The sequence below is a fragment of the Antedon bifida genome, chromosome 11 (assembly GCF_963402885.1).
Source record: "Antedon bifida chromosome 11, ecAntBifi1.1, whole genome shotgun sequence".
In the NCBI taxonomy this organism is placed as follows: Eukaryota; Metazoa; Echinodermata; class Crinoidea; order Comatulida; family Antedonidae; genus Antedon; species Antedon bifida.
The window spans coordinates 5317706-5341191 of NC_136236.1; the positions used below are offsets into that span (position 1 = coordinate 5317706).

The 23486-nt window shown below is 33.8% G+C and overlaps 4 protein-coding genes across 5 annotated transcripts in view; 3 read left to right on the plus strand and 1 right to left on the minus strand.

Moving 5' to 3' along the window:
* LOC144856364 (steroid 17-alpha-hydroxylase/17,20 lyase-like) overlaps window positions 1-14437 on the plus strand; it is a 33302-nt gene extending 18865 nt beyond the window's left edge. The window contains exons 1-10 of one of the 2 annotated variants that reach the window (XM_078714359.1): window positions 8708-8844; window positions 9418-9556; window positions 9754-9933; window positions 10420-10513; window positions 10660-10815; window positions 11335-11549; window positions 11939-12064; window positions 12405-12641; window positions 12889-12987; window positions 13777-14437. In XM_078714359.1, coding sequence (XP_078570485.1) covers window positions 9418-9556; window positions 9754-9933; window positions 10420-10513; window positions 10660-10815; window positions 11335-11549; window positions 11939-12064; window positions 12405-12641; window positions 12889-12987; window positions 13777-14027 — 1497 coding nt within the window. In that variant the 5' untranslated portion in view covers window positions 8708-8844 and the 3' untranslated portion in view covers window positions 14028-14437. Of the gene's footprint in view, window positions 1-8707; window positions 8845-9417; window positions 9557-9753; window positions 9934-10419; window positions 10514-10659; window positions 10816-11334; window positions 11550-11938; window positions 12065-12404; window positions 12642-12888; window positions 12988-13776 lie in introns of those variants that run through there. The other variant, XM_078714357.1, reaches the window with a different exon arrangement.
* On the plus strand, window positions 258-8234 carry LOC144856356 (uncharacterized). The gene is made up of 9 exons (XM_078714343.1): window positions 258-286; window positions 486-558; window positions 993-1258; window positions 1662-2326; window positions 2453-2664; window positions 3053-3342; window positions 4366-4504; window positions 5629-5771; window positions 6245-8234. Exons 2-9 carry the CDS (start codon window positions 507-509, stop codon window positions 6341-6343), a joined length of 1866 nt encoding a protein of 621 aa, XP_078570469.1. The 5' UTR covers window positions 258-286; window positions 486-506; the 3' UTR covers window positions 6344-8234.
* LOC144856385 (caveolin-1-like) overlaps window positions 1846-23486 on the minus strand; it is a 237281-nt gene continuing 215640 nt past the window's right edge. Inside the window, exon 3 of the transcript XR_013614917.1 lies at window positions 1846-1855. The gene's annotated coding sequence lies outside the window, so the exon portion shown is untranslated. The remainder of the gene's footprint in view (window positions 1856-23486) is intronic.
* Window positions 17065-23135, plus strand: LOC144855628 (lysine-specific demethylase RSBN1L-like). Its single transcript, XM_078713532.1, has 4 exons — window positions 17065-17655; window positions 18141-19068; window positions 19277-19559; window positions 20196-23135. Exons 1-4 carry the CDS (start codon window positions 17103-17105, stop codon window positions 20517-20519), a joined length of 2088 nt encoding a protein of 695 aa, XP_078569658.1. The 5' UTR covers window positions 17065-17102; the 3' UTR covers window positions 20520-23135.

The window sequence follows — 23486 nt, forward strand, 5'->3', positions numbered from 1 at the left end:
GTTAATTGTTCAATCTGTAACAGCATGGGGCAACTTCCTGTCTGATTTGTCATTAAACTTTGACTGTTAATTACTCAGTAATTACAAGTAAATTGTTGTATAAATGCTATATACATTTATTGCCATAACTCTGGGAATATTTGCTTGATTTAAATGATCCAAACACCATTTTGAAGGATATATTGTGAGGAATACCATTATAGTATCAACTAAAAAAATATATATTTCACCAAGTGCCTGGTTTTGATGTGGCTGTACACAAATGTAAGCACGCATATGCCTACTGGTAAGCATTAGTCTATATTTGAACGGCAAATGTTTACGAATTTTTCTTTGACCTTTAGTTCCTCAGCCGTTTCCTCGCTATCAAAATCGATCGACCATACAATAGGCCCCTATTGACAATAGGGTACGGGTACCCTTCTATTTATATATTACTAATATATAAATAGAAGGCTGTATGCCTAAACATTTCATTTCGACAGTCTGCAAGTAGAAGGTTCCAAATGGATCTGACGTCATTATTACTCAAAGTTTTCTATTTTTCATTAAATTACAGTAAGTGTTGTTCTTTTTTCATTCATTATAATTTTTGCGCTGATTTCTAAACTGCATTATGGGAGTATGTTTTCATACTTGTGTTTATACGTGTATTACGTACTGTGTTCATACGTGTGTTCATACGTGTTTTCATGCGTGGTTTCATGCGTGGTTTTATGCGTTCTTTTTATATTAATTTTATTATTAAACTAATGCTTCAGGACCTCCTGTGCGTAAAGTTTGCACCGACAATTATAATACATTCTAAATGCCAACGTTAATGCGCTTATATCAATAATACATGTTAAACTAACTTGGACAAAACTTATTAAAAATACTTTTTAGGCCTAATGTCTACACAATGTTGTCTACTTACAACAATTCCTAAACCATGTAATTTTATATGCAACTCTTTTCTTTTATATTAAAATGATGTTCTAATAACTTTATAGGTTTTATCCAAAGTTTGGGATGTCAAGAAAAGACAAGAATTGTGGCTACTGAGACTCACGAGTGTGCTCGTACGTGTGAATATCCAAGCAGGCCAAAAGTTTGTGAATATGTATTCGATGTCCGCTGGTTTTACTCTATGTCCACCTACTGCTTTGATTGTCCTATTCGCACTGGTGACTGTTCTTTAGATAGATGTCTGGCACTTGACGGTGTCTCAAGACCTTCTGTCACTACTAATTACACTTTACCCGGACCAACCATTGAGGTAAGAATTACGTCATAGACCTATCTTTTAATCAACCAATGAAGTTGAATTTGGCATATTGTACCATAACGGGGTTTTCAATTTATACCAGGGGTTTATATGAATATAATTATTATTATTGCCATATACAATATTTATATTATTTAAAACAATCAATATATTTAAAAAAGACATGAATACAAGGATACAACATTTTAAAGCAACATAATAATAAGAACATCAAAAATACTATAAACATTACTTTATACTGGTTCCAATAATTTGTTAAAATATGCAATAAAAACTGGCTAAAAAAATAAAAATGCTGACTTTACTATGCTTAGGCCTAATTGAAACATTTAGATTATTCAGCATTATATAACCAGATCGAGTAAGGAACAAAGGATCTTTTTATATATTTAAGGTATGTGAAGGGGATACGGTTCAAGTAAAGTTACTTAACAATCTACAAGACAGAGGAGCATTGACGATACATTGGTATGGAATGCACCAAGAAGGGACCAACTGGATGGACGGTGTATCCATGATTACGCAATGTCCAGTCGCATCTTCATCTTCGTTTGTTTATGAATTCACAGCAAGTCCAGCCGGAACTCACTGGTGGCACGGACATTCTGGTTACATGAGAAATGATGGTATGTATGGAGCGCTGATTGTAAAACAGGCGATGCAATACGAATATAATAGTCATTTATATGACTTTGATCTTCCGGAGCATGTGATGATGATAGCTGACTGGAAAGAAAGACCAACTCTCAGTACATATTTGATGTCTGACAGTCCGACAAAATACGTAGATTCTGAAGCCCAGAAGTTTTCCATACTTATAAACGGGAGAGCACAACAAGAACCCTTCTACAACGATCATGGTGAGGTTTTTTATACACCTCTGTCAACATTTGAAGTCGAAGAAGGAATGACGTATCGTTTCCGGATGATCAGTGCTGCCTTTGCCCTTTGTAACCTTGTAGTATCAATCCAATCACATCCTCTGACGGTAGTCGCAGTAGACGGATCTGAAGTAGTACCCAAGGAAGTTGATTCCATTCTTATAGCTCCGGGCGAAAGGTATAAGTTGTAATCTATAAACTCTAGTTGCGTTTATTTTCAAATAATGAGGATGGCAGGAAGAAATAATTTTCAACTTTATTACAACATGCTGTTTTTATAATTGTTCTTTCTAATATACTTTAGATACGATTTCTTGTTGAAGGCTACTGCTAAACCTGCATCGTATTGTATATACTACGCTGGATCAAAAGAGACTGAATGCGTTGATGATGGAGTTGCCATTTTAAAGTACACTACTGGATCCAATGTTGAGCCTTCTTGTTATCCTGTAATCAAAACTCCAGAGACTCTTACAACCACAACTCAATTTTCAGTACTTGATGCATTGCCTCTCGGTAAGACAATTACTTTTACTTTTTTTTTAATGAATATCCCTCACTCTTATCATCACATCTCCACCATAATTTAACATTATTATAGGCCCAGTACATTGATTATGCACTATACATTCAATTCATCTATTATTGGTCTAATGTATATAAAATTAAAAATTAATAAACTGCGCTTTAAAATTCATCAACAATGTTTAAAACAATAAGGCAATGGAAAGGCAAATAAAATAAAGCCTAGTACTTCTTACTGACACAATATCGACCTTTCTGTGCACGTATATGGGAATGTGCAGAATGATATTTTTACTTGATAGTCACGAGCCACGTGGTGTGAAAACGAAAAGTCAATAATTCCAACTTTACTTCATCTTATGACGTAATTTTGTTTTAGAAAGAGACTTCGATAAAGAATTGTACACCGTAGACGTCAAGTATTATATAGCATTAAACTATTACGCAGAAATAGTATCCGCTCCTGATGGACGTTTAACGGATGGTGGAATGATCAATAATTTTGAAGTCGACAATGTCGCCTTCTTGTATCCGGAAACTCCGATTTTGTCTAATCGAGAAATAGTTGAAACCTGCGAACCCACGACAGATGATGAATTGTATCAGAGTTGTGACAGTATCACCGTGTTATGCAGATGTACTAGTATTTTAAAGATACATCTTGGAAAGGTAAACTCTTTTTCTTTTTTGTATTATTATATTTCTTATCTGGAAAATAAATGAATATTAATATGAACTCATTAAATACGCCATGCTAATCAATAGATTTCACAAGTTAGGTTGTCATGCTTTGGGTGGGAAGGAGTAGTCCCATGAAGTCTGTTTCTGAAGCATATCCTAAAAAATGTTATAAGAATACGGTATATAAAATACGATATATTTTTTACCGTGTTTTGAGTACCTGGTTTCTGCTAAACTTACTACATTGGGTGGTCGTGTCTTTTTTTACCCAGCCTGCCTTTCGATCCCCAAAATGAGTACAAGTTATTCCTTCCTTGCATAAATTAGAATTTGTTATCTTTGACGATGTTGTAGCCTCTGCTTTCACAGTCTCTTTTTGTTGTTATTTTTATTATTGACAAGTCCGCACCCCGTACTCTCCTTAAATGTTTGCTTTAGAACAAAATATAGATACATTTACCTTTGTAAATGTGGCTGTCCTGTTTGTTCCATTTTAATTTTCCCGAAATCTTTGTTTACCTAGCAGATTGCAAATGCTGGGATGTTGTTCCTTACTTTCGTTGACTATAGACTATTTGTGTGTAAAAAGCTTACAAAAGTTCAAAACATATGATATTTTTATTTGCAGCAGAAAAGGGTACACAAAATACGGTATAAATTTATAAATACCTTGTTTTATCCACACATTTGGTGGGCCAAAATACGGTATATTTTATACGGTGTATTTTTGCGAGCACCATTTCTGCCGCCAAAAATATACCGTAGCAGAAACAGGACGATAGTTTGCGCTACCTCAGATGAACATAAAAAATTACCACAAGAGAATGCCGATAATCGGCCTCATAAACCCCAGAATCACCACGATCTTATGAAACATGCATTGTAGCTAGCTGTGTTCAACATCAAACAGCTCATGACCGAAGGTTATCCAGAGAGAAGAACTCGTATAAACTTCAAAAAGAAATTTAAATACTGTTAAAAAATCACAATCTATGTATTTATTCTATTTAGGTCGTTGAACTCGTTATTGCAAATCAAAATAAGGCTGATTACTCAGTACACATGCACGGAGATTCCGCTCGAGTTGTAGGCATGGGTGGAATTGGTAGTTTGTTTACAAAAGATGAACTCAAAGAATTAGACGAACAAGGTAAAATAAAGCAAATATAGAACGTTATATAAATAATATAATTATAATAATAATAATAATTATACTAATTAATCCCGTTGTTCTCTTCACTTTTCAAGGCGGTTTCACTAGAAACTTTCCAAGACGAATCTTGTAGATGCCTTCCAACAACAATAGAAACAATTTCACAAACGCGCGCAACGCATTTCTGATAGATTGTCTGATAGCCTGTCTGATTGTCTGATAGCATGTCTGATAGATTGTCTGATATTTGTCTGATAGAATGTCTGATAGATTGTCTGATATACTGTCTGATAGAATGTCTGATAGATTGTCTGATAGATTGTCTGATAGATTGTCTGATAGATTGTCTGATAGATTGTCTGATAGAATGTCTGATAGAATGTCTGATAGAATGTCTGATAGAATTTCTGATAGATTGTCTGATAGAATGTCTGATAAACTGTCTGATAGAATGTCTGATAGATTGTCTGATAGATTGTCTGATAGATTGTCTGATAGATTGTTTGATAGATTGTCTGATAGAATGTCTGATAGAATGTCTGATAGAATGTCTGATAGAATGTCTGATAGATTGTCTGATAGAATGTCTGATAAACTGTCTGATAGACTGTCTGATTGATTGTCTGATAAACTGTCTGATAAACTGTCTGATAGACTGTCTGATAAACTGTCTGATAGAATGTCTGATAGATTGTCTGATAGATTGTCTGATAGATTGTCTGATAGATTGTCTGATAGATTGTCTGATAGATTGTCTGATAGAATGTCTGATAGAATGTCTGATAGAATGTCTGATAGATTGTCTGATAGAATGTCTGATAAACTGTCTGATAGACTGTCTGATTGATTGTCTGATAAACTGTCTGATAAACTGTCTGATAGACTGTCTGATTGTCTGATAGAATGTCCGATAGATTGTCTGATAGAATGTCTGATAGAATGTCCGATAGAATGTCTGATAGATTGTCTGATAGATTGTCTGATAGGATGTCTGATAGCTTGTGTTAGACTAACCGCTGTGATAAATTGAATTCATGACACTTGGAAGTTAAAAGCGCAGGTTTGTATTATTACTCAAATGTTTTGGTATAAAATCGAATTTATTATTACTTATTACAAAGGATTACTTACAAGAATTTCACCCGACCAAGCTGTAATTAAAGACACTGTAAATATACCTGCATATGGTTACGTAATCTTAAGATGGAAGGCGGATAATCCTGGTTATTGGTTTTTTAATGCTGTAACAAACAGTCATTTAGAAGTAAGTAATGGAAGAAGGAAGTAATCTCCAAGCACGGCAATCTAACAACAGGATGCTGAGCTCCGGAGATCAGAGGGTTTATATATGGCTCCGACACGATCAGTTCTACGCCTATTAATAGATAAAATGACTGTTACGAGTTCCTATCTTGACAAGGCGAGCGCAGTGTCCTGTTGATAGATTGCCTTGCTCCAAGTATGGCTTGTGTGTGATTCATTTCGTATTCTACAGCAGTAGCCTAATCTTCATGTTTAGAAAGACCTTGCCTGGCTTTATGACTGCGTTTTAATTGCACTGTATTCAAAGTGTAAGCAGGGTAAAGTTTAGTTCCTATTTGAAGTCAGAATTTAGTGACAAGTTTTTCTGTTATTAATTTCATATTTTATTGTTTCTTTAAAAAAAAAAGCAAATTGTATTATACAAGAAGTTTGGTCTTGTAATATTTTTTCTCATACTTTTCTTTTCTATTTCAGACTGGACAAGCTATGATTTTCCAAGTCGGTGACATGGACGAAATCCCTCAACCGCCTGGCGATATGCCTACATGTGGTCCATGGAAGATGGCCAATTAAACACTTAGTTATTTAAAATTATTTTTGCATTCATGTACCAATCCATGAATTCTGTATTTTAATTGTAACTAGCATATAATTAAATGCTAATTCAAATCTATCACCACAAATTGTATGAAAGTCCCAACTAGGCCTACAAATTTTCATAGTAATGGTATCTATATGATCATGGAAGGTTACAAACTCATCAAGAATGACACCTAAGAACTGTATTTTAATTGTAACTAGCATATAATTAAATGCTAATTCAAATCTATCACCACAAATTGTATGAAAGTCCCAACTAGGCCTACAAATTCGCAGATTCTAGTTTTCGGACTCTAGTTTTATTTTATTTATTCATTTTAGTGATACATAAAAAGAGAGCACAGCTATCGCCAAGGGGCGTGTCTATCGATCTACAAAACCGTAATTACGTAGCCATAACATCGGTCATGGTTCAAGGCTCACTCGCTCCATGGTTCTGATGGTAGAACGAATCTTCTTAGATAAGGACTATATTATTTTTATAAACTTTTTTTTCAACTTTCAGCGAAGCAACATTTTTTATATTTTTTAACAGAATATATATATACTGTATTTCTTTTACAAGAATATTTCTATAAGTTTATTCTAAATCATAATGGACGGAAAACGTATTTGATACAAAACGGGTATGCAATGAGCCGACGCTCTTAAACTCATTACCCTATAATACCGTATCTAATTAGCAAATAAAACAATAACAGTACAAATAGAGATAAAAAGTAAAAGTAAGAAAAGTGAACTCTACATGAGTATTTATTTATTAATAGTAGTTGTATTTACTTTTTAAAATTTTCCGATTTTAGTTTCACACTTTATGTTTTCAGGTAAACGGTTCCAAATATTTGCCCCTCTATAGGCAATACTTATATTTGTTCTTTTTAGAGCAATACGGAAATCACTCTTTCTTCCGCGTACCATACTCATGTACAGATTCCATTTTTGTAAAAAAAAAGAGTTAAATGGAACTGGTAAATTGCCCATACGGAATTGAAACATAAATACAGCAGTGTACTTCTCATACAAGTCAAAAATATTCAATAGATAGATTGCTGATGAATGCTGATAATGCACTTTACATATATTTCTGATCGTTCGTTTTTTAAGTATGTGTATTCTCTGTAGCTTCGTTGCCCCACAACTCCCCAAATAGTTATTGCATATATTAGGTGAGGTAAAATTAACGAGTTGTACATTATTAACATAACATCTGATTAAACAATATATTTAAGTGTTTACCAACCAACCGACCACCGACCGAGTGAGCTGTAGAGTCGCGTTGCACGCACGCGACTAAAAACCCAATAAACCACAATTTTGTATTATCCCCGAGGCTAATATAGTTTTGTAGTTATAGGTCAACAATTTAATGTCGGATCATACTAGCGTCCTTAAATAAGAGTATATATTTTTTGTTAAACTGTTATGTCAGTCTAGTCTAGTTTTGTTTTGTTGAACTGAATAAAATACTTATAATGTTATTAATACATTATTAATAATCAATGTAGAAAAGCTTATATAGTATAATATCCAAGCTGAATATACAATGTTTTGTAAACAATGACAAAGGCAATAAGCTATAAACGTATACCGTCCATAAAGTGCAAACCGCTATCGATTAAAAAATGAAATGCGCGACAGTTGTTGACGCAATTATATTAATACTAGATTAATCTAACTTTATTTTATTGCAATAAAATGAATTGACATTGTTTAACCTTTACCACTCACATCAGAACGCGCGGCCAAGAATTAACATACTGATTGTTAGTACTCTTCATCTTCACTTTTTTCCGTATGTTGCTTCATGTTCTGTTTTTCCTTTCTCTCATTATAACCGTATAAAAACATAATAAAAACTCCGTGTTCTCAGATCATAAATGACTTTTATTGTATTGAAGCTGAAAAATAAAATATAACATTTATAAATAAATCTTGGAATACTGTGTTTATTATAACATTTTATGTAACCTAATGTAGCCTACTGCAACTAACTTAATCAGCTGCTAGATGCCCGGAAATGGCACCTACAATATTTGAAATATGAAATAAAATATGTATAGCCTAACTGTATGTTTCCAGGACCATGACAACCCCACTATGGTTGAGATAAAATAGGCCATAGATTAGGCCTAGGTTTCTTATGTAGGACATACGAGATCGCAAGATCAAAAATATTATTATATTATATTGTTATTATATATTATTATTGTTTTTGATTATTATAGCTATATATTTCGAATTCTAAAACAGCAATGTGTTTTTGACATTTAACGCCCAGTATCGTAGACAATAGCCTAACCCTTAACTAGGTCAGCCAACTACATGGCAACGACATTATTGTGTTTGTATGGGTTATTATTTGGAACATTGCCATATTCAACGTCAACATGCATACATAGCAATTAAAACTGGGAACGAGCTCAGGGGTGCTGAATGCTTAACTAGTACAGTGACGTCTACTTTGATGTTGCAAGGTAACCATTAACTTATCATGTAGTACAGTATGTGCAAACCATAACATTATAGATCCAATACTTTATAGATTTATCTTAACGATAAAAGGCAGAGTATGTATAAGTGCACATGAGTCACTAACTGTTGTTTGTATTAAAATGGATGCATATGCTCGGATCAGGCGAGGACTTTACGCAGATTGCAAGGGTTCTGTAGCCAACTACTATTGTAGGCCTACTACACTATATTAAAGTATATATAGTTCAATTTATGAAGCAATGCAATGAAATTCTAATAATAATAATAATAATATCAGAACGTGATTGTGCATTGTTATTAAATTGATGTCTTCATTAGTTATACTATCATCGTTGAAATTGTACCATTGTATTTCCCCCTTTTTAAATTAAACAATGATAATTACCAACAATCAGCGGTTTTGTTATACAGCACACATTTTTCGTCTGCTTGAAAAGAATGTATAAACAAAAAACACTTTTTCAACCGTGCATGCTTTTCCTAAGGTCTCTGCGACCTTAATGCAGTCGCAAAGTAATTGTAAATAATTGTTTGTAATTTATTTTTCTTCTAAGATGTTGGAATGTACAAGCACGTTGTCTCTAGCCGTTGTGCTGGTCGTCCTGTTGCTTACATGGATGTATTTCAACATTCGCCGTCCATCTGGAATGCCACCTGGTCCAACGCCTTATCCTATCATAGGGAATATTCCAAGTAAGCCTTAAATATCAAGCCTACACTATCAAACTTTATGTGATAACGATTTTTATTTTAAAAGTTTTTCAAGCCCGGTCGTTATTATTAAGAAATATACTTTTTTCCCTATTTTTCCGTTTAAAAATTGTATATTATCTGGTTATGTTGATGTAGGCTACTGTATAATCTTGCAGAAATATTTTTTTGTTATACAGTATTGTTAGAAGATAACAATCTATGGAATACCTTTAAGGACATGACTTTCAAGTACGGACCAATTTTTTCAGTAAAATTTGGAAGTTATTGGGGAGTCGTTATCAACAACCACGAACTTACGCAAGAAGCTTTACTGACCAAATTTAATGATTTTAGTGGGCGACATCCTTCATATACTTGTAAGTTGTTTCCAATTTTACGCTGATTTGTTTTTTTAATAACCTGCTGTAAATTAGTTGTGTTTTATGGATATTTATCTTAAGCCTAATTATAAAAAGGACTTTTTACTTTTAATATATACTAAAGCGAATCAATTCTCGTGATGTCTTAGATGTGTTAAAATCGTTTATTGATTTTATATTTATTCTGTATATAAAATATGGACAACAAGCAGCCCGAAGGCTGAAAATGTGGAACTTGCACATTATTATAAAGATATGCCTACACTTAATTTAAGTAACCTAATATCATTTACGTTCAGAAGATCATTTTATTTAGCTAAAGTTGAATAGCTTTGCGTCAAGTAGTCGCATAATTGTCATATGTTTGCCCTAGTAACTGACAAAATGTGTACATTTGACTACAATACGAACATTTGCTTAGTATAAAGTACAATATTGCTTCAGTTTAGGGCCAACATCTGACCAACAGTATCTTCATTACAGTTGACTTGTCTTCTGATCACGGAAAGGACATCGTTTTTGCTCAGCCTACACCAACATGGAAATTCCACCGAAAGTTAGCACATTTAGCTATCAGGTTAGTACGTAATATACTTATTTATCGGACAAAAATAAGATAAGATAATGTTAATTTTAGTGGTTAATTATTTAGATATAGCCCAGTTTTGGTTCCTTGATCACGTTTTTCTCTGTTACTAAAGCTCTGTTTTCTTTTGCTTACAGAAAATATTGTACGGAAGGTTTGGAGACTTTGGTAGAAAACGTAATACCGAAGGTCGGAGATGTTCTTTCAGAAAAAGCCGGCACACCATTTGATCCAAAAGAAGTGATCAAATTGGCAGTCTACAACATTATCGCATCTATGTGCTTTGGACATGAGTAAGTAAAGATAAGTCAAATTTAAATTTGCTCCCCTCTCAAGAAACATATACAAAATGTACAATAAAACACATCAAAATGAAGATTTACACGAAATATATCTAATATCTATCTGTGTGCACACATCTTCAAATTATATCTATCTTAATGATGTTATTGATAGATACAAGTAAAGTGTAGGAATTGTTTCTCGGTTTGATGATCTTGTAGGCGCTGCACCGCGGCCTAATCCAAATGTTCTCACTTTCCAGTCAAGCTTGAGGACCTGAATAAATATCCTTACCTTTAACAATAACAAGTTTTACATTTTCTGTATCTATAAGTCTATAATTGTGTTTATATAACACCTAAATAAATTCCTGTCATTTGATTGGACGATTGTGGGTCACACGCGTGCAATAGTATGCACTATATTACATATTTTGATAACATTATGACCAGAATACTTCGGGTGTTCGAAGACGTATTTAACCTGACTGTATGTCTTCTTTTTCTATTTGTGTGTTTTTAAAATTTTAGATACAACTTTAAGGATCCCCAGCTTCATCAATTAATGAAGCTAATAGACGAAATCAATGACGCAATTGGTAACTGTTCTATATTAGACTTTATTCCAGCCGCTCGATTTTTACCAAGTACATCAAAGAACTTAGGCCTATTTCGAAAATTAACACTGGAATATTTTGCTATAATTTTGACAGAAGTGAATCAGCATTTGAGAACATACACCCCAGGTATTGATATTATCTAGACCACCATAATAAGCTCTGTCTACACTATCAAACTAGTTTGACAAAAAAATACAAATATTGTAGTGATATTCTCAAATACGGTAGTGGTATGACATCAGCATGTCCATAATGGACACATTGGAATTGTTTTGTCACAAAAAGTTTGATAGTGTAGACAAGGCCTTACAAACCACAATGACATGAGCTTTTATTAGCCCCGACAGTTGGACGACCATTAGTCTATTTTCGTTTTTAATTTTATTTATAAATAGTTACCATGCGATCGATAGCGTCTATCTTTTTGCATTTAAGATTAGATCTTTAAGGAAACCCAATTATTTTCACATCTACCAATACTTCTAAATACAATTATGTTAATGATTCATTTCTAGATGAACCTGCTAATGACGTGATTGAGCTTCTATTAAAAGCTCAGAAAGATGAACTAGAGACAGATAGTTCTGCCAGCAAATTAACCGACGTGCATATCAAACATATTCTATCAGATCTCTTCTTTGGTATGTTCCATTATTTTTGTATATAAATAAATATGTTAAACGCTCTGATTTGAATAAACGCCCATAAACATTTGTTTTTTCCGTGAACACATCATAATACACATTTATTAACTGCATATGATCTCTAAAATTTACAAAGTGTTTTACATGGGTTTATAAACATGGGTTTTCAAAATGGGAGTATTTTGACTGCAGTTTTTTTGGGCGTGCATGGTTTACCGATATTTACAGTTTAGAAAAATTATATATAGATAACAATTAGGTTCAAGATTCAAATTACGTAATTTTTATTCTTCCCTGATTAAAATTAATTATTTTATTGTAATCACATTTCTTGTAGCTGGTACAGACACATCGACAGCATCGTTACTCTGGGCTGTGGCATGCATGATGGACAACCCGGATGTACAGGAGAAAATAAAGAAGGAACTTGATGACGTCATTGGAGACAGGCCGCCACGACTAAGTGACCGTGGAAAGTTACCGTATACGGAGGCTACGATCATGGAGATTATGAGATACGGCACGGCTTCACCTTTAGGCGTACCTCATCGTGCTATTGAAGACTCCACAATTGGTAAGAACTAAACAAGCTCTCGTCATCGTCCCGTATTTTTAGTTATTCATTTTCATAATGTAGCAGGATTGGGCTTTTGTATAGTTATCTTATACTGAATAAGAGGGCATTTAGCCTACACGTGGAACGTTTTTGGTTTGTTGCTGGCGCCGAACCGGAACCGTGACGTGTAACATGTTTCAAAGACCCTTAAAACAGATTTCCCACCTAGTATGAATTCGGCTTAATGCGTACCTTTTTCTTTCAGGCAATTACAATGTACCTGTAGGCACGATATTATTCATAAATCATTGGGCTCTTCACAATGACTCAAAATACTGGGATTCTCCTGAAAAGTTCAAACCAGGTAATAGGTATATTGATATCGATTGTGCAAATCAAATAGCTGCGGAAGACCTTGTCTTATTCTATAGCTCTGTCTACACTATCAAACTTTATGTGACAAAAAAGTGTGATGTGCCTAAATACGGTAGTGATATGCCCAAGTGTGGTAATGAAATGACATCATTGTAATAATACAAATGATGTTATTATTATTGTTATTATTATTTTTTTTTGCTTTAGGTCTGTTACGTACAAATGTAATTTATAATATTCAAAACTGAACAAAATATTAGCAATTGTTAGATCATATAATGTATGATGAAAGATTGTTAATTAGTAAACAACTTAAATAGTAATTATATTGTAGTATACTGCAGTAACTGCAGTAGAATAAATATGACACGGCCTCTCTAAAGCCTTGTTTAGACTATCAAACAAGTTTAACAACAAATTTTTCCCCAAATATAAAGTGTGATAGTGTAGACAGAGCTTAAAAGCTTTGTCTAAAATATCAAACTTAACTTTATGTGGGAAAAAATTGATTTTTTCATACACGCTGATATCATATCACTACCCTATTTCGGCACATCACATTTTTTGGTCACATAAAGTATGATAGTGTAGAAAGAGCTTAAGAATCCATCAAACTATCACTGATCTATCGAGTACAATTTGTTAATGAGGAAGTCATATGAAAATAATCTCGACTCGAATGAAATCTAATTGAATGGAATCGTTTAAAATATTGTTTCCATTCAAATCGACATTCATTTGAATATTGTGTATTGCTAATATATATTCTTTTTCTTAGAGCGATTCTTGGATTCGACAAGAACTATTAAGCAACGTCTTCAGAGTTTTCTGCCGTTTTCCACCGGTCGAAGAGTGTGTGTTGGAGAAGCATTAGCTAAGGCCGAGATCTTCCTCATCTTTTCGTGGTTAATTCAGAATTATAGATTCGAAAAAGCCCCCGGAGAGACGGGGAACGTAGCAATCACAGGAACGTGCCAACTTACTCACTTTCCTAGGCCCTATCAAACAGTCGTACATCCCCGAGGCTAGTTTCGTAGTTAATAGGCCTGTCAACAATTTAATTTCGCATCATACTAACGTACTTACATTAGAGTGTACATTTTTTGTCAAACTGTTATGTCAGTCTAGTCCAGTTTTGTTTTTTTAACTGAATACAATACTTTACATATAATGTTATTAAAACATTATTAAAAATTAATGTAGAAAAGCGTATATAGTATAATAGTATAATACCCAAGCTGAATATACACAAGTGTTTTTGTAAACAAAAAATGACAAATGCAATAAGCTAACAGATACCGTCGCTAAAGTGCTAACTATCGACTAAAAACAAATGAAATGCTTCAATTGACACAATTATATTATTAATACTAGATTAATCTAACTTTATTTTATAGTAATACAATGAATTGACATTGTTTGACCTTTACCACTCACATCAGAACGCATGGCCAAGAATTATCATACTGATTGTTATTATTATCTTCATCTTCACTGTTTCTTTTTTCCTTATGTTGCTTCATGTCCTGTTTTTCCTTTCTCTCATTTGCGCATGTGCACTGCGTAGTATGGCGTTCTGATGGTTTTGATTTTGAACGGGTTTTTCGTCTGTGTTTAACTCTTGTTGATGTAGAATTTGCAACTTTTTCTTGTTGTTTTAAGTCATCAACCTCACTATCTGTTGTTGCTGTTGTTTCATAGTCACTGAAAACGTAGGGTGCTACGCCTCTCAACCACTGTTTTATAGCATTACAATTTTCCTTATAAAGTCCGTGCGCTTTCCTGTCGGCCTCAGTGATGTTTTGGAGATCGTTACTGACGTTTTGGTTATTATCTGAATTTGTATCTGGATAATCGTTAGAATTTGCAGAGATATCTTGATTTCTTCTTTTATTTTGTCTCTTTCGGAGTTTCTTAGGAGTTGATGACGTCAATGGATTTGTGAACATACGATTGTTTGAAAAGTCAAAATTCTCTTCACGACTTCGCTCTGTCTGTGCTTGAGTTGTTCTAGGCGTTTTAGGAATTGTATGTTCTTTTATATTTTCTGTATCATATGTCGAAGATGGCTGAAGAGTATAATAGTCTTCTTTGTCTAAACTATAAACATGTTTGAAGTCGTTTGGGTTATTTCCAAATTGAAGAGGTGTAGGACTATAAGGAAAAGTCGATGTATTTAAGAAACTTGACTGTTGTCCCGACGGAAAATTTCCTGGTAATGGTTGTCCTGTTTGTGCTTGGCCGGTCATCGGTTGACCAGATATTGGTTGTGGCATTTGTCCTGACAGTCCTGGCGATATGTAGAAGTTCATGATAGGTGTCTGTAAAGTTTCATCAGCTAATCTATTAGACCAACGTTGTTTAGCAACAGTTTGTTTGTTGTGTTTCTTTGTTCCCGTAGCATCCTGTGTTGTACCTGAAACGAAAAAGTATGATTTCATTACCTTGGTCTCGTCTCAGGCCCAGAGTATACAGTAGGTATAGGCCTATCACTGATGTTTAGTATTCAGACTGGTTTGGAACATTCCACGAAACTATGACGATAACTATTGGACTCTAGCTAGGCCTAGTACAACATCATCCCCTGCAGATAATCATCATAATCTTATAGTATTAACTGTAAGGAATGGAATCATTGATAACATAGGTATAGGCTAGGCCCCTAGGCCTAGATATATTTTGCTTAAACAACATCATTATGAACAGGCATTAGGCCTAGGCTACATACCATTTGTATAGTGAGTTCCAACATCCTGCACTATTGAATTAGTCGGTTGAGTAATCGAAACCTTCTTGCTACTATTTCGTGAAGATTTTCTGTTGGGCCTGGGACTGGGAGTCCTTGGGCCTATAGGTATTATTAAATTGTCTTCCAAATTCCATTCTACTGTTTTATTCTTCGAATATTGCTTAGGCTTAGAATTGTGTAGGCCTACTTTAGATGGAGTTTGCTTTTTTCCAACAAACGCGTTATCTGCAATCTTTTTATATTTTCCACGTGTTAGGCCACTAACTTGCAAAAGTTGATCAATGCTGTCGAAACCGCATAGTTTTCGTCGGTAAGTTATTATTCTCTTCGCCAATACTGGGTCAACGCCTGGTATTTTACAAAGACCTCTAGCTGTACAATAATTTATGTCAATACTCTTAGACATTGTTGTTAGTTCATATTATTATTACTGTGTTACGCATAGGCGTAATTATATATATTTTTAGAAAGATACACTCTATTCACGCAGAATAAGAACAGCGCGTAACATTCTAAAAACTCTATTGCGCCGACGCACAGCGTGTTTGTTTGTGTGCACAATCAATACGTCATGTTAGACCAAGCGTGAAAAACTAGGTGACATGAAAATGCTTAAAAAAATAATTAAAAATGATTTTTTTTTATAACATTAAATAATATATTTTGAAGTAGAGTATTTGGTTTATTCAATGTGTAATCAACACATGGGTTTACTTCGCGATGTTAAGCCTATTTTGTGATGCAATTATCCGTAATGTTGTTATACTGTAGGCTACATAGAAAATAATTTTAAAATGTTTACATACATATAGCCATAGTAATATTTCATCAAACTCAGCAGTTATATTATACTTTTTGTGAAGCGTGTATATGCTATACATTAATGTAGGTACACTCTGGGAAGACTTAATATTTGACTATTACATTATTATTATTACACTTATGGTACACATCGTTATCAGCATAGATGGTGATTGGACACCTTGGACCATATCGAAAAATATACATCACCTCAGGTCGATTCTCAATACTATTTTTGTATACAATTTGTTTGCCAAAAGAAGTTTAAAAAGTCTGCGTCTGGATAAATTGTTGAGGGCGGTATGTAGAAAAAATTCATAATTATTCGTAGTCTTGTGGGGCCAGACATTATCAATTTTACATTCAGTTACTGTATTATAATGTGAAAAAAAACAAAAAGAGTAGTATGCATATTCATTTTGTAACAATCATAATCATTATTAGCATTTAAAATTGATAGCTGGCAACTCAATGTTACGAAAAACACGTATTTATTAATTAATCAAAATTCCTGCAAAACGTCTGGTACACGACATCCGGGTAAGCGATGAACCATGATGGCGTCTGAACGAGAAAGAAAACGTGATGTAAACGAAGATATGATGTCTGAAAATGATTTATCAAGTCCAAAGTGTGACGAAGATGACAAAGTTAGCACTCCAAATAATTTGCTTGCCGTAAGTAGTCGATTTAAAATTAATGGAGACACTCGACAATCAGATACGCTGGTTGTTTATGAAGCTAGCCCGCCTACTCCCACCACCGTTTCGCCTAGCAAATTGGGACCTGCGATGGTGATGGAGACAGGCAAGAGAAGGCGGGTACAGCATAACTATCGAAGGTTATCGAGCTCGGGCTACACGGAGGATATGTATACCGATTATAAACAACGGTATTCAAGTACAAGCGAGTCCGATATCTCTCCTCCTCCATCTGCTGCAAAAATAAGAAGGCAATCGCCAGCACGTCGAAGTGAAGAGCAATCTCAAAATCAAACACCACCACCAGCTGCAGCTCCTGCTGCTAGCCTACGAAATGAAAGCTCACCACCAGCAACAGGGACGCAAGTGCTACAGCAACAAGATCAGCCTAAGCAGGTTCATAATGGTAAGTAAGACTAGGCTAGGCCTAGTAGTAGGTCTAGGCCTAGCTAGCCTAGCTACCAAGTCTATATTAATTAATAATTATGATCAGTCAGCCAGTAGTAGTACAGTAGTTTTTAGTGTAGACATTTTTTGACTTGACACATTTTTAATTTATCTTCTTTGTTTTATCTTTGTATTGTTAATGATTATAGTCTAGTAGGCCTACAGTAACTGTATATTTAATTGTGTGTGAATTTCATACATTAACATTTACACTCTAGTCTTGTCAGTTTTAGCTACGCCTGTTAATAGATAGACCTAGTGTCAGTACAGTAAAGTTACATTTTCTTGCTTTACCGTCAGGCCTGTTGTGTAGTTCAATGTTGCTCTATAATAAATGATTTATTTTCATAATATTAATAATATTAATATAAATGCACAGTTGTGCAATAAATTAATATTATATTTTATTTGTTTTCATTATATATTTTTCTGTTTACCGAACAGGTGATTCATGGCCACTTGTAAAGTATGCCACTTCAAGGATCGTGAAAAAAGATGGGTCACCTGAGCTTAAGTTGCACATTAAGAAAGAATGTTTAACGATGATGAGAAGAGCCAAGAAACACAAGCATCATCACCACCATCATCACAGACATAGGCCAGTCATGGTCGATGCTACAACGTGTACATCTCAGGATACTGTTAAAACTAGTATATCACCTCCTTCTCCAGTAGTTGCTGTTCAGAAACCAATAAAGATGGAGGTCTCGGATAAAACTACCACAGACAACGTTAAAATGATATTGGACAGCCGTGAAGAGGCAAACTCACCATTTAGCAAATATATCCACATCGAAAAACAATCTAATGGGGGCGCTAGTGTCGTACATGTGTACGGTAAAGAGATCCAGCATTTGAAAGGAGATGAGTTGGATAAATTTGTTGAAGAGTATTTTAAAATTGTGTATGGTGAATCGTCCGATGGCATTTGTGATCATGTAATGGGTATTGTTCATGATGCCGTAAATAACATTCCAAACCTTATTGACTATCTAGCCTGTAGACACCCATCCACGGTCGTCAAAACCGAACTGTTGGGTACTAAACATGATTTGATAACAAAAACTGTCAATGATTTCCGTAACGATGTTCACCGTTCGTACTGTAATGGTACGTATAAATCCGGACCCATGCTGCAGATGAGCCTCGTAGGAACAGTAAACGAGGAGACGGGAGATTATTTCGAAGATATTTTAGACATGTTAGAGGAAAATTCATTTCTCCACCGTGTCATGCCGTGGGGTCCACTATCTTCAGTGAAGATGGAAAAGCGCTGCCATAGTAACGATGGTCCAATCGTATGGGTTCGTCCAGGAGAACAAATGATACCAACAGCTGATTTGCCCAAGTCGCCCTCAAAAGCCAAGAGAAGGTAAAGACAAATTTTATTTTATATATAAAAATTAATTCTTGGATCTCACTAGAATGCATTAATTTTGATTTAAACAAATTTAGATTATTATTATTATTATTACATCAAGATAATGTTGATAATAACCTGGGGATAGGATAATTTATATATACATTTTTTTATTCCTCAAATCAAAATTTAACACAAATATTTATTTCCCCAACACTAGAACTGGTGTGAACGAATTAAAAAATCTGATGTACCGTCCCCGAGCTTCGGAACCAAGAGAGTTACTCGTTCCTGACCGGACGCGATGCCACGCTGATCACATTGGTCAAGGCTTTGACCGACAGACAACAGCTGCCGTTGGAGTTCTGCAGGCAGTCCATGGCAAAGACATGGATACGGTTGATGACCTTGATGTGAAAGATGTTGTTTGTTTTCACTCTGCAGACTTCTTAAATGTCACGGAAACCCTGCAACTTGATCTGCACGAACCTCCAGTCTCTCAGGTAAGTGTTGGTATGGTGTAATGGTAAGGGATATTAGACTAGCATGTGAGAGGTATGGGTGTGTCTACATATCCAAAGGCAAATTACTGAAAAATAACAATTCTGTGAGTATCAGTGGCTGGATGTCAATGGAGATATAAAATAACAGCCAGAAAATTTAGCAGAGCTTTCAGTGCAATTATACTGTATATATTATTATATACAGTATTGCTTGTATCCTTAGGGAGGTACTTTACTTTCATTACCTTGTCCTTTGGATAAGTCATAAAGCTGTTGGTCCCTGTGTACATGCTGTACATTTCACTGGCGTAGTCCCTCATATCAGGGTCTTGTTCTGAAAAGGTCACCCAGGTCAGAAGTAAACATTCAAACAAATCAAAAGACAATTTCCAACACAAGATCTAATAAGATGTAATTGTAAAGTCTGTTTAAATGTTTTTTATGATGTATCGCATTTTTTAATGAATTCTGTAACTGGAATGTCACACTAGCTGTATTAACATATAGATTTTTATCTCAACATTTTATATTATTAGGTTATATTAATTATTCTCTCAAATGATAATTAAACATATACAATATAAACTATATTTTATTAAATTAAAAATTACTTATTTTATAATTTTATATTGACAGTGTGTTCAGTGGGTTGAGGATGCCAAATTGAACCAGATGAGAAGGGAGGGTATTCGGTATGCCAAAATACGCTTACGAGCCAACGATATATACTTCATTCCCCGCAACGTTATACATCAGTTCAAGACTGTGGCGGCGTGCATCAGCGTAGCGTGGCATGTCCGTTTAAAACAATACCATCCAGAACTTGAGGTGACGACGAAACCAAACGAAGAAGTGGAGGAAACAAATGGAAACACTCAAGAAAATGGGGATGTTGAAATGACGTGCAGTCAAGCGGAACCAAGTGAAGAATTAGAAAACACAAAAGATGAAGTAATGTAATTTATGTAATTTTATTTATTTTTTTACCATTCCAAAAGTTGAAATGTAAATTTTCCCTGAAATTGAAAAAAAGGAAGAAAAAAAGTCAAATTTAAGATACCAAAATAACAACTTTTTTATCTGTTAAAAATTGCCATTTTTTAAATAATAATATTTTCCATGATTTAGTCAACTTTGAATTAAACGATGAAACCACTGGACCATATCAAGCCTCTGTGCATGCTCACAAATAAATCTAAATTTTCTGTTATAAAATTAAAAAATGAATTGCTTATATTCACTATTGTGTTGATGTGTTTGATTTCCAATGGAAAAATATATAGTTCTTTAAATATTATAAAATGCAGTTTTTCTGTTGCACCACCAAAAAAAGAGTAGTTTAGAAAGTTATAAACCAGAAATTGAAAATAAATTTCTCATTTAAACACTGCGACATCCAAAGAGAAACACAATAAATTAATTAAAATTAATTGATATAACTATAGTTAATTGTGTACCCAAATATTTGGTTTATTTATTTAATATAAGCTTTAATTTTCCCCTAAATGCAGTACAGTACATAAAAAAGAATGTCCCCCTCAACTTGATAATAGGTGAGAAAGAGAGTGGATATTATTATTATTATAAGAAGTGACTGTTATTACAGAGCAGTCACCCGTTTTGGAAGGGGGAAGGGAGAGACGCATCACTATTTAACATTTTAAATGGAGTGTTTTAATTGGATCGTACATATTTTATATAGTACTGTACTTTCGGAAGAAATTATATTATTTAAATGATGTTATCGTAAGATCTTGGTTTGTTAGAGATTAACATGCATTTTCTTATAGTAGAACTTTCATAAAACTAGAGCTGTAAGAGCAGTCAGGTATAGTTTACTACAAACAAAGTAGCTAATAGAAATAAGTTTTTTAAAGCTATTTCTCTTTATTTATAATACTTTACTATTTAATGAAAGAAAAATTGAGTTATTGTAGCAATTCTCAAAATAATTATTTAATGATGATATGAATTTGCTGAGAATAATTATTATTAATATGTACTATTTATAATATTTATACAATTTTTGTCATGAAGTTGTTACAAGTTTACTTTACTGATTTTTAAAGATTCATATACTTTGTAAATATTGTATTTAGAAATTAGTGTAAATTCCATCATGATGAAAAATAGGTATTTTTAATGTAATTACATTTTTTGTTGTATTTTTTTAAACCCATGTTAATATTCCAAAAATATGCTCTCTTTAATTTAATTCCTGAATCAATACTGTATAATCATTGTAATTGTACTAAAACATACTGATAAATATCCTTTTTTCTGTTAAAAAAACTAAGTCCAGTTTATAATTTTATTTAAAAAAAAACATACTAAAAAAAAAAGAAAGTCAAAAATATATCGTTCATGTCCTAACAACAGAGGGCGATGTAAAATTTAATTTAAGCAACCAACCATCCGATAGAGGGCGCTATCTCATGTTTTAGTAAACTACTCAAATTTGAAATCAATATGAGGCTTTTAAAACTGGATTTTTACATTTAATGTACAGATTAAAAATAGTTATAATTATTGAATCTTCAATATCATTGTCGCCCATGCATTATCAAACTGTGCGTGACAAAAAAATATGATGTGCCCATATATGGACACGATGACGTCATATCACTAGTTTAATAGTGTACACAGAGCTTTACATTGCAGTATCTTGACAATACAATCTTCATCCTTATGTTAAAATATTTAATTAGTCATAATATCTCATCGTTAGCATATTATTCATCTTCTTTTGAGCGCAGCCTCATTTGCATGCAGCCTCATTTGCTTCTGTAATTTGCGTATGCTGTTAATTGTTTGTCATAGCAAATCATCTGCATAAAAACACCGCACCGGTCAGGTTAACTTAATGTTATGACTTATAATAATTCGTTTATTTGTATGTGCCAAATTTTTCATTCTATTGTCGATAAATATATTTCTTGTTTGCATCAAGTATTTGCTCGAAAACTTTTTAAAAATCCACTTTACAACTTTGAGATATAATATTATAAAGAAAAAGTAAACATGATGTAAACTTTTATTCTATAATAGTTATGCGCCGCATAACTTCCGCAGCGGAAACTCGTTTAAAACGCCTGCGTTGAGAAAACGTTTAAAACGCATTGCTATAGACGTGTTTTAAACGCCTGCGTTGAGAAAACGTTTAAAATGCGTTGCTACAGACGCGTTTTAAACGCCTGCGTTGAGAAAACCTTTAAAACGCATTGCTGCTGTGGACGCGTCACGTTGTACACTTCTAGCCATTAAGCTCTGTCTACACTACCTTCATGTGACAACATATGTGTTTCCCCCATTATTACCAAATTTGAGCACATCAAACTAGTTTGATAGTGTAGACAGAGCTTTGCATGTGTTTGATACTGTATATGGTCACGGTGTGTGTATGGTCACAAATCCGTCATGATAAGATTATTAGGCTATTTGTAGGAATTCCGTGCGGCCAGACAATGATAATTATAATACTGAATTGATCTTATTTATTTTTCTTTTATGTAGACTTGTGTTTTAGGATATTTATATTAAAAAGAAATGCCTTAATAAATAATGAAATTGTGTTGATTGATTGATTCGAAGTTTTCTTAGAAATACAAAAGTATACATTAACAACATACAATACAATGTTATTGTGTTCTAATCTTTGGAACAAAACGCACGTGATAGGCCTTCATTGTTTTGTCTTCAACGACTGTATATTAAATGTATGCAGTGGAATCGCATCTAAAACTGTATTTTCGTAAGAAACAGAACAACACCAGCAGTGACAAGTTCCGCAATATATGTAACTAAAAACAACTCACTTTGTTGATCACATTGTGAAGAAATTCATGAAAGATTAGTTGAAGGCGGATGAGAACAACTAAACCGAAACATGCCAGGTGGAAATATGCAAATTAGAATCTGTGAGTAGTC